We start from the raw sequence: 12,111 nt of genomic DNA, 5'->3' as shown, positions 1-12,111 counted from the left end.
TGTAATTTACAACAACAAATCGGGAAAGCCTTTGTCCACCAGAGGGAAGTTACAGGTGGATAACAACTCTGCCAGGTAAACTGTAGATTGCCGTTTAATATAAAAGTGCAATTTGCTTTGCGCTGGGCTGACATCAAAACACCATAAAACCTTTACTTCCAAAATACCTGTTTTGTCGCCAGAGCATAAATTTATACTTTAGTTAGTAGTGGAACGAGGATCAACCACAGATGAATTGCTGGCAGTACAATACCATCGTAGGCAGTCGTTGGAGCCAGGCAGAGGAAGCACAATTGGCTTTAAAAGTAAAACACAGGAGAACAAATATAATTCGCAATGCACTGACATGCTTATTTGAATCCCAATTTTTATTTGCATATCACTTAAGAAGTACAATGATACGGCACTGAAGGCGACCATATAAAGAAAAATGCGGGGCATCCTTTTGTTTGTAAAAAAAAGATTTAAGACCTCGGTCTTCAAAGTTTTTTGACCGTCCGCGCCACAACACAAGTGAGCACCATTGTAAGGTCTACTCACACATACCAGGGTATACAAATAATTCCAGTTGTTTCCTGAAGAGGCGTTACATCTCACACCTCCCCGGGAATAGGACATCCGAGCAAATGCACGACCACGTGGCTTGACTGAACAGATGCGATTCGCTGAACCGTAAAAATCACGCTTAAAAATCAGCCACCCCCACTTAGGTACAACATTTTTTTGTTAAACGAATATTGACAATTATACACCTAATTAAACTTAAAAGCGTTTCGCTAAACACATCAATAAACTGAGCCGTACCATACAGTACAAAAATTCCATTGCCATTATAAAACAAATTGGCATAAATCTTTCATAACGGATTATTTGAATATGCATTATTAAGGCACACTCTAGGATTATTTACAATCTATTTCGAAAAGAACAGCTATTATGCCGACTTCCATCTGACAAAATATACAAAAAGATTCCACAAAATGTTGAAACTACCCTCTTGATAGCTCGAATGCATACATTTACTAAATCAGTGCTACGAGTTTAAAAACACGTACGAAAATGTACTCCGAAAAGTGCACAATTTCAAGGTTGGCTTTTTCCTCTTGACTTTTCACTTTTTCATCCTCATTCGTCCATTTTATTTTACCACCACCACCATTGTCCTTACATTTCACTGTGGACCCCAGCATAAGCGTGCACCCCGTAAAAGTGGAACAGAATACACTTTCAACATAAATTGCACCATGAAACAGTCTCTCTCACCCCGCTGCCAATAAAACGAAATACAGAGCCTTTTACGAATGTTGCTCACACCACCACCAGACCAAACTGAATAGGGATAAACATCGTTTCATCCCACTTGGCCAAAATCCATCATTTGTATCACACCGAAGCAAACATCTTCCCAACCATTTTCTTTACAGCTAGTTTACACTGTCCTTGCGTACAATTACAGCGGCACTGTTGTTATTGTTGTACAGTCGTAGAACATTTCAGGGAAGATCAGGCCGAGAAAAAAACAAACTCTCAAAATGATTTTTTTTGTTGGATCGAAAAAGCGCCCCAGCATCATTAGACCTCTTTTGCCAGTACCAAAATATAATAATAGGGTTTTTCCCATTTTTTCCTGGCAGAAAAAAATGGGAAACCCCTATTATTATATGATGTAGATGCTCACTCCGAGCCCTCATTACTTTGATAGTGCATTGTCTTTGAGCTGTACGCCTTTTGGCGTCATCTGGTCTAGCACCAATTGAGACGAGGCTCAAAAGAAGCCGTCTCTGGTGTGGACCAATCAGTTTCAAGGACAATGCATATATTATCAGTGTTTTTTGTTTGCATTTTGACCACAAGTATTGCGGTTAATGCACACATGATTCCTTGTAAAAAATGTTTCAGTTTTGTTGCCAGAAAAAAGGGGAAAACCCCCTATTATTAAGCTCCCCAGCATCGTGTTGTGAGTGAAACGTCGAACATGGGTGCGTGGAACATGCGGTTCAACTCGAGGAGCACACCTGGTGGAAATAAAATTTATTACAGGCCACCCCAAACCATGGAATGCAGTGGTTAGACGGCTTTATAACATCCCATCACATTTTACGTCAAATTCAGCCCACTGTGTGAATGCGGGAGGGAGGAGGAGGGGGGGAGCAGGAGACCATGGCAGCCACCGTCTACGGTGGTAAAGTGCGTCAGGGCATGCCAGGCAGATTGGTTTCCCCCGCACGTGCTGGAGGAGGCTGTAAGGTGGCTCTGTGGCTATGTGTGCTGACGTCCACTCAAATTGACATTTATTCATACCTATGCATATGTTGTAAATGTAGCTGGTGTTTTAACCGTGGGAAGTTGCGTGAAATAGCATTGGCTAAATAAAAAAAAAACCTCCGATCACAAGAGCGGGAGCCTAGAGTGCAGCGCACGGTCACGCGCTGCACAACTCTCTCAGTGTGCAGCGTCCTTGGCTCACTCGCCAAGTTACATTCGCGGCTAAATGATGGACCGTGACCCGACCGCTTTTTGACATCGGCTACGCTCCCAGACGGTCTTGCAAGCGTTTCCCCGCAGCTCCCCACCCGTCTTGCTCAGTCCAACACTCAACAGCATACAGCGCGTATAGATTACTTGCGCATTAGAGGTCTCGAACAAAACAAAGCAAATCATTCGGAGAGAGAGAGCGAGCGAGAGACCCTTATTTGTAATCCTAAAAAAACAACAAGCATCTTCGTTCAGCTCGAATTGTAACTCCTGTGTATTGTACGAAATATATATATTGTCACTCACAAAGTTACAATTCATTTACAGCCCTTTCAAGAACGCCAATGGTCTCGCCCCCATGCCGTGTCAGTCACGTTGTGATTTGTTTGACCATCCTTCACCACGCCGGGAGGTGTAAATATTGGTGAAGAGGGATCCGAAAACCGGTTTGGCTATCGCTCGCCGTTGACGTAACCGTGAAAGCTCCGAGATTTGGCCTCGGGTCACAAGGTTCATCGCTAAGTGGGCCAACCACTGTGCGCCTAACTCCACTTACCGAGTCGTCTTCTCTCGTATGGCATTTAATAAAAAAAGCAATAGCCTACCGCATCCCGTGTAGCCGAGTGGGGCCCGCTTGTGTCACAACAATACGTGTGCTGTATTGGTCAGTCGTCGCTCAGTACACTTCGCCTACAATGTATTCACGATCATCAAATTGACCGGACGCAGTTTACACCGAGTTCAATTAGCAACCAGTAAAACTGCACCAAATATCAACCTCGTTCAACGTCTGTCGTCCACAGAGAGGAGCACAAGTCTGCGTCGGGTGTAATCCACCAGATTATCGAGCATCCTGCCATGAAGGGCTCGACGGGCATGTGAAGCATTACCGCGATTGGTTCTGCGGCGGTGCGCGCCTGTGATCCAGGAACTACTCGAGGGGGGTCACTGCATCGTACGGGGAGTAAAGCCATTGGCGAGAGACGGCTACTCGCATGGCAATGAGGCAGCACTGCCAGCCAGGGTGCTCGCGAACTCGTGCGGGAATTGGAACGGTCATCCCCAGGTGTCTGGGTTCACCCGAGGAGCCGTGGATTACCTCCGTCATGCACAAAGACAAATAATTATCGCTCGTATGGCCTTAAGCTATTGGAGCAAGTACCGTTGGTGGCCACCTATGAAGGTCGGCACGGCATACGAGGGGTGATTGGCCAGCACCATGCCCGGCCGCCTTTGTCTCCCAAGAGGCGATGTTTAAACACCACACGAGGTATACTCATTTGAGGCTGAGTCGACCTAGGGGAGGCCCAAGTCCGGTTCAGATAATCGTCACAGGTGTTGGTGGCCGTGAGCGGGAATCGAACTCGGGGCACACAAACCACCATAACCACCGCTCCCCACTCCGCCACAAATATACATGTTCACGACAATTGCTAAAAATAAAATGCATTCGTGTAAAAAAAATATCCAGACCCAGTGAGGATTTTGTTGGAAGATGTTTCAGGCTGTATTGCATTGCTTCATTTCACTCTCGAAATTTATTCATATAATACAGTTTAAGTTATCCTATAGATTTGGCAAAACACAAAACGTGTACAAGAGTGACACTTTTTCTTATTCCAGGCCTGTTAAGCGATTCCCGGGAATCGTTTTCAGAATCAATTACTGGTCCCAAAAGTCAGGAACCCGCAATCGTTTCAAGTGGAATTTTGGTCACGTATGCAATGATTGGAATGTGCAAAAAAACATTTTGGAAGAGGTAGCGGGGGGGGGGCACAACCCACACGACCACGCTACACGTGACCTGCCGATTGACGTGACCGTGGCGTTACCCATTGTTACCAGTGGCGCGTCGGAAGATCGAACCGGCGTGACCCCTGGATTGTAAGTCCGGCATGCCAACCATTATTCCGCGGCGGCGGCATCAAGGTAAATCCTGTTACGTTTATTGCTCGACGTTTTGTTGACGTGCAGGAATCCAGTCACTGCCTTTTCACGATGCAAAAAAAAAAACCCCTACGGGTTTTAACAAGCATAATTTATACCCACGATTGAGTAAATTAAACAGAAATATATTATACATTTATTCAACAGTAAAGTGCTGATAACTCCTCAGGCATTGGAATGGCATATTAATAGACTAGAACTCCACATTAACGGTGAGGTGGGGGATGAACATCGACAGATTCCTGTTATGCACGATGTTATCTGCACGATGTTATCTGCAAACACATCTGCAACAAGAATCGCGGATAATCGCAAATAGGCAGGTTCGTGGACCGTTTAGTTTTCACCGGCAATAGGAGTCACGGATAACAAGATCGTAGATAATACGAGTTCCATTGCAGCATGATTCTTTCACCCGATGTTAAGAAATCTTGTACCTATTTTTGGTAAGAAGATATAAACATTCTACTTTGCATCCGTGGTTTGCGTGTACCCATATCTCACCTGCGATACCTCTCTTTGAAGGCAACAAAAGCCCAGTAGAGTATTCTACAGCAGAATTAATCATGGGCTGTCAGGCACATTGGGCGGATGGCAAAAAGGAAGAATTAAAATATTTAAGCTGTTCAGCAAATCTGATAGGCATGCGATAAATAGAAATTCATGGGCTGCCCGAGATGGCCAAAGGACAGGTAGACAGAGTTGAGCAAGACCAAAGTGTGAAGTCGAATTTGAATTAAAACTTTCATAATAAATTTACAGTCATCCTTCTATGAAGAATACCGTTATGACTCTATCCGAATGGGATCAGCTCAATGAAACGGACTATCATTTTTAGAATTTTAATAAATCACACGAGTGTATATTATGAATTACATACGGTGATAATAAGATAATTTCCAGCTCGTTGCATTGTCGCCAGTTTCACAGCACGGTGTGCGCTAGCCACTGTGGCCATGGCTCCTCCCAATGAATTACACACACGCGTTTCATTTGCCTGGATCAAACATTAATTCCTTGAATTACCATTCTGCTTGTGGTATTAACATGTGCTCACAGTTCGGGGCCATATTAAACATGCTAAATCAACACGGCAAACATTTATGTGCAAGCTATGAGTGCCCGAAGCAATTAAGGCAGTGCACATTGAGCACATGGTATGATGCTGCACTACTTGGATCCAGCCCTGAGCTGTATACACAAGGGTGCTTTGTGCAGTGATACCATAAACAGTTTACGTTCAAAACAACCACGTGAGAGGGAATGCAAGGCACTGAGGTAATGGAGTGTTCCTATATACGAAGCCAGTCGCACACATGCACTTCACTCGATACGGAGTAGATGCTTGGATAACATTTTTTTGTTTTTAAATATATAGTTTGCAATAATGTTTTGAATTTGTAATGTACACAGATTTCGTTGACTCTCAGCGAGAGAGAGAGGGCATGATTCAGAGGCGTAGGGAACCATAGGCAAGCGGTAAGGCAGCAAGAGCCAGCGCTAACCTTTATGCGAGCTCTATGGTCCTATATTGCGAGGATTTGGCCAACGTGCGTTTAAAAACTCCGTTTGCTACGTAAAACCACGCAGCGTATCGTGGTTTTGTGCACATTTCCCACGAAACAGCTGCAAATGCGCACCGCGCGCAGCTAATTCAAACCAATTTCACAGGCAAAAACTGAATACTTGGGATGCCGACTTTAAAGTACAACTGTGGGATGCGAACGCTCTCCACTGGTGCTTTAAACCGAATAGCTGGGAGGCACAAGGCTCAGTCGACCGCAGCCTGTGATATCAAATGTGACTTCTTGTACAAGTTCTGCATACGAGATGGGAATCATTATTGAAATCAGCGCTCGCACAGCTACACAGCCGACCCAAGGAAAATCCACCAATGCACAGAAACATAGCTGCGGGGAATAGAGACAAACAGTAAAATATACAAAACATTGTTCTCATGAAAATGTCATGCTTGAGCCCACAAGACTGCTGGAACGTAAATAATTCAACGTTGCAAAAAAGTACGTATTTATATTCTTAGTTCTTTCGGTAAAGTCACGTAGAAGGGAAACAATAAAATCATAAAAATATAAAACAATAAAATGCTCACGACGTTTCGACTGCAACACAAGCAATCATCATCAGGTGTGAAAACCACAGTGAGAAAAAGATTATTGTTTCCCTTCGACGTGACTTTACCGAAAGAACCAAGAATATGAATCCCTGCAGTCACGAAAGCTTTAAATCAAAAAGTACGTATTTGTTTTTCCGTATTAAAATTGAAACATGCAGGCGATGTACGCTCAAAGAAAATATGTTAACTCTTCTCTTCACCCTTGCCTTCTCTTCCCCCACTGTTCATTTATCTCACCTCCTAACCTTCTCCCCCCTTGCTTCGCTCTACGGCTCCTCTCCGGATTATATATCGTGGACCAGGGATTACAGAGATCAACGTCCTGCATGTACCCCTCTGGCTCATACTGCCGTGTTCCGTTTTGTTCTTCTGTAATGTTACCGAAAAGCTATATATTTGTTTTACTCGGGACACAAACCACGAGGACATAAACAACTCCCATAACACTATCAGATTTGCCATAGGGTTTTGTCAACGTGTTGACATTCTATGCCACGGGGGGGGGGGGGGGGGCGGCATAAAATCGCAACAATACGAAGGGCAACATTAGTAGAAATTTGGCCCAACGGTGACTAAAAAAAAGTATAATATTTATAGGTCATTTCACCCCCGTGGTTGAGCAATCTTGCACAGCCGCGTGCAGGTGATAGGACATCGTGAACAACAGCGCCACGCCTTCTTTCCATGTTGTGCAAGGATCGGTTCACAGAGGATTTGCTGAAGCTACCCTGGCGAATCACAAGGGCGCCTCCGGTGTCGTCGAGTGTGGCGCTTTAACTCGCGGATCGGTTTGCGCAGTGGCAGCTGCCAATCAGCGTTGGGGTAGCACACAGTGGGTGGAGCCAACTGCTTTGAATGAAAAAAACGAGGCTTATTGGGTGGCAGTAATGAAGATACAACATCTTAATTCAGGGACGTAAGGAAAAAAGACAATTGCGACGATGTAAATAGTGTCAATCTCTGAGTTCATTGTCAGTTTGTTGACGAAGTGAAATTGCTCAAACATAAGAGATGTTAATGCAATACTTTGTAATGATATCACATCATCGATCAGAGATAAAACAAAATTCAAATTTAGATTGGCACTCATAAAGGTTCATAGTTTGGACCTAATTTAGACATTAAATGGTCCCAAACTATTACACAAAGACGAATATGTGCCATGTAGCCTTATATCATTTTGGTGTGAGTGAAGTTAGCGAGCTCATATTTAGCTGACCGGATTTGTAGTGCAGAGCGCCAGCCCCACACGATGCTACCGCTTGCAAACTATGAACACACTCGTACACCGCGTTAACCTAATGATAAGAAGCTTACCCCACCACGGTGTGAACAGGTTATTACTTAACAAAAGATGCGTGACGTTCGGCGAAAGAAGGTCAACAAAAATCCTGTGTGAACCAACCTAACGGTCTAAAAATAGTCATCGAACCACATCAGCGAGAGAAGCTGCCACCGCGATATGAAATCTCCTAAAAAAAATCACTGCTAACGTCACCGAAAAACTTCCCTCCCAGAAGCAATGGCAGGTGTAGACAAAAAAATACATTCAATACACCGCAGAACACACGATTGTGTGCACCGACCTGGAGCAGTTCAAACCGAAGCGAACAATAAAATTAAAAACCAAAAACCCATATCCAGTAGAAATGGGACGTGTGCGTACGGCTGAGCGAGCACAGGCGATATAAACGCGCACACGCGCGCACAGTAACATCTGCCTCTACAGTGTAACTCAAGGGAAAAAAAACACCTCAGGAATTTCAAAGAACTTTGCATCCACGAACGTTGCCACACATTTTTCGTGGTCACCATGGTTTATAGTGCCAAATGGGGATGAGCCACGCAGCGTATGTGTTGCGTTGCCGTCAGTTCTCCACGGAAAAATCGTGCCAAAAATAAAAAAAAAACACCCGTGTAAGATCATCCGCTACGATAACTCATTGGCCGATATTGAAAAAAGAAAACAAAACGCAAGGCATTTCTTACTGTTGTTGAACGACATCAAGATTCATCCCATTAGATTTGCCGGAGATGGACATTGCATGATATTTAGTGCTCGGATCGCATTGGCTGTTAGCTATCGGACAACGCTAAATTATCTTCTTTGGTTCTTTCGGTAAAGTCACGTAGAATGAGAATAAAATAATAAATTGATAAAATAAAATAACACAATAAAATTCTCATGACGTTTCGGCCACAACACAAGCGGCCGAAACGTCGTGAGAATTTTATTGTGTTATTTTATTTTATCAATTTATTATTTTATTCTCATTCTACGTGACTTTACCGAAAGAACCAAAGAAGATGAATCCTTGCAGTCACGAAAGCTTTAAATCGAAATTTAACGCTAAATTTATTAATCAGAAAAATCCAAGTCCAACGGAGTACAAATGATGGTTTAGCTTATGTCTTGTAGACTGCGAGTCCAGTGTGCTCACCACTTGCTTACCCCGCACCTCCAATAGTACGGTTGGCTATGTACCGCGCGAAAGAAGTTCAATATACATATGCATATGTGTGTGTGTATCGGGAGGGGTTGCCAGTTCAATCTCCCGGTACAGCAGTTGAAACAAAGGGCCCACGTTTATTCAATCAAACCCTCCTCTGTCCACCCTGCAGTATAAACGAGTACAATAGAACCCTCTTAGCGACCACCCCTGTCAACGACTAATCACTTAACGACGGGCCTCCACAGAGCCCAATGTGTAGTGTATAGTAGTGTAGTGTATAGCGTAGTGTATAGTTGTGTAGTGCCCCCATAGAGCCCAATATGTTCGCTTACCGACCATTTCCCTGTTAACGATGAGCTATTGCAGGTAAAGTAAATATTAACTAATTGATTGATTAACCATGTTTCCTTTTAATATTATGTGTTTATGTTGTTAGTATATTTATGTGTGAATATACATTGTTTAAGTATTATAAAGTACTTTTTGGGTGAAAAAAGGTAACTTTCGATAGCTGTCGGAACTAATTAAGCCTTTCACATATATTTCCTATCCTCGCTTTACGACCAAATCATTTAACGACCGGTTTCATGGAACCAATTGCCGTCGTTAAAAGGGGTTCTACCGCACACCAGTTAGTCGATCTGAAGATCGGTTGTAATGGGGTTAACGTGTGGGGTTACTCCCACTTCTTCCGAGACATGTGGCCAGCATGGAAGAGTCGGCCACGAAAAAACACCCCCGAGAAGGGCTCTGTAGCACTGTCTAGTGGGAGGCCCTTCCACCAGCAGGAGCGTGAGCAAGCAATTGCAGAGCTGCACCTTAGCTTTTACTTATATGTGCGTTGTAAATATGCAAAAACGTGGCCTGGTAAGTTCAGCGATACATCCTATGAGAATAACAGCCAGTCTTGATTTCTTGCATGGTTAAGAGGACATCACAAACCGCAAATCTGTCTTTCCGATTGCAAGAGCGCATTGCCAATCGGGTGCAGAGTTGGCCATTAGCCTATTATAGCTTGCGTAAATTTAAATGTGCAGTCTTTTATTTATACTAGCGGTAACCCATCTCAACGAACAAACCTGTGTGCATGTCCCACCATTTTGTGTGGCGTCTTGAGATGAGGTTGCATTAAGATATTGAATCCCGTAGTATAAAATAACATGAGTAAAATGTCAGCTCTTTGTCAATCCACCACTCGATAAGGGCCTCTTCCTGAAGCTGCGTTAGTCGTGGGGGTTGTTTGACTATATTTCACCACTCTGGTCAGTGCTGGGTTAGTGAAGAGGGGCGAGGGGAGGTGGGAGAGCGCTGATTCAAGACCAGTTCAAATATCACTCGCCACTGATGTGAGCCGTGGCCGGGAACCAAATTTGATTAGTTCGATTCACAGCGCAGTAGTAGTGCACCACCGCTCAAATTTAAAATACCTATCCCATAAAGCAGCTTTCTAGGATGTATATACTACCTGGAAAAAAATAATTAAAATCAGACTAAAGGCCAGTTATTTTACAAATCTACCACATTGTAATCACAAACGTGTAATTTATGTTGGAGATCGTACCCTTCCTTAATTAGTGTTGGCACCCAGGCGTTGCACATTCACAGTGACAAAACCAACTAAATATCTCAATAAAAAGTGAGTCAAGTATAAAAGGTTTTTTTTCTTAAAGAATATATACTGTTTTGTTTTCATCAAGTCTTCCATCAAAGCTCCCACAATGGGAAAACTGACGAGAAGAAAAACAAAGCGTCGTTACGCGCGGAGCGCTCTCTACGTCTTGGGCCGCTTTTTCGTGGGGCGTTTAGCAGATTTGGACGCCTGCTTGGGCACCACGTGGGGCCCGCCCTGCGCGCACAGCAGGGCCAGCATGGCGTGCACGCGGGGAAGCAGCCGCTCCCTGTAGAGCAGCGTCGCCCGGTCCTCCGTCACGTTCTCTGTCCCCGGCTGGAACAGCGCCGACCCAACGGACTTGTAGTGGTGGAGCAGGGCCGCCTGCTCAGGCACGTTGAGCACGAGCGCGCCCTGCAGCAGCGTGTCGGCGCGGTGGACGCCCTGGTGCACCACCGAGCGCGAGTCCACCAGCACCTTGGTCGCCCTGCCATCCGTAACGAGCCTGAGCGTGCGCAAGTAGTCCACGTCAGCCTCGGTCTCGTGCACGCAGGCGCGCGCGGGCAGCTTGCGGTAGATGGCGTGTGGCTCCAGTGGGAAGATGCCGTTCTTGAACGTGAAAACGGAGAAGCGCTGCACGCCGTTACTCTCGCCACCCACCGGAGACAGGGCGCTCACCATCTCACTCCAGTTGGCGTAGGCGTGCGGCACCACGACTTCGTCGATGTCGTTCATGAAGACCCAGCGGGCGCGGTGCGCCGAGCGGTACAGGCAGTCGGTCATGCAGCCGATCTGCCCGTAGTAGTGGACGTCGCCGGGGTTCCGGTTCAGGCGCCATCCCGTGGACACGTTGAGATGCTCGCTTACCGGCCAGGGCAGCACATTCGCCAGTCCCGCCTTGGCGTACAGGTGCAGTGCCGCGTCCACGTTCGGGCCCAGGCTGTAGTTGTACACGGTGACCAGGCTCGCGCCCAGAAGGCGGTAGAACTCCACGCTCTGAAGCAGGTGAAGGAGCCGATCGTAGCGGCCAAAGAGCATGGGCAGGCACACGGCAAAATCTACCTTGGGGCCCGTCGGGCGGTGCACGAGTAGCGAGGTGCGGCCTTCGCTCTCTGCCGGTGGATCCAGCTTGCACAGGGCAACCGACACGCGGTCGGGCGGCGACTGCCACGGGGGAATGAGACACACCAGGCTGTGAACCGCGTACCTGAAACGACAATGATATCGCACAATAACATTGCGCAGTTGTCACAGAGCGCGCCTCAAGCACCGATGAGGTGAAGATCACGTCGCATCGCCGGGTCTATATATTTCTCCCTAAGCTACTTTTGCAGGAAGTCTGTTGATGCTCACAATGAGGAGGATGTTTTTTTTATATTTCAAAGTCACATCGTGTAGACCGGGTCGTGAACGTCGCTGCGCAGTGGTTGGTACACTGCGCTACAGAACCAGTTCGAATCCTGGCCATGGCAAACACTGACCAGCATGGGGAA

The 12,111-nt window shown here is 45.7% G+C and overlaps 1 protein-coding gene across 1 annotated transcript in view; it reads right to left on the bottom strand.

The window, feature by feature from the left end:
• Positions 1-349: 349 nt before the first annotated feature.
• Positions 350-12,111, bottom strand: part of LOC116939156 (uncharacterized) — a 47,827-nt gene continuing 36,065 nt past the window's right edge. The window contains exon 6 of the mRNA XM_032947219.2: positions 350-11,825. Coding sequence (XP_032803110.1) covers positions 10,781-11,825 — 1,045 coding nt within the window. The 3' untranslated portion in view covers positions 350-10,780. The remainder of the gene's footprint in view (positions 11,826-12,111) is intronic.

The sequence above is a fragment of the Petromyzon marinus genome, chromosome 5, assembly GCF_048934315.1.
Source record: "Petromyzon marinus isolate PM22_M1 ecotype Great Lakes invasive population chromosome 5, UKy_Petmar_22M1.pri1.0, whole genome shotgun sequence".
NCBI lineage: Eukaryota > Metazoa > Chordata > Hyperoartia > Petromyzontiformes > Petromyzontidae > Petromyzon > Petromyzon marinus.
The sequence above is the reverse complement of the archived record's forward strand: the minus strand, read 5'-3'. Positions and strand labels throughout refer to the sequence as shown.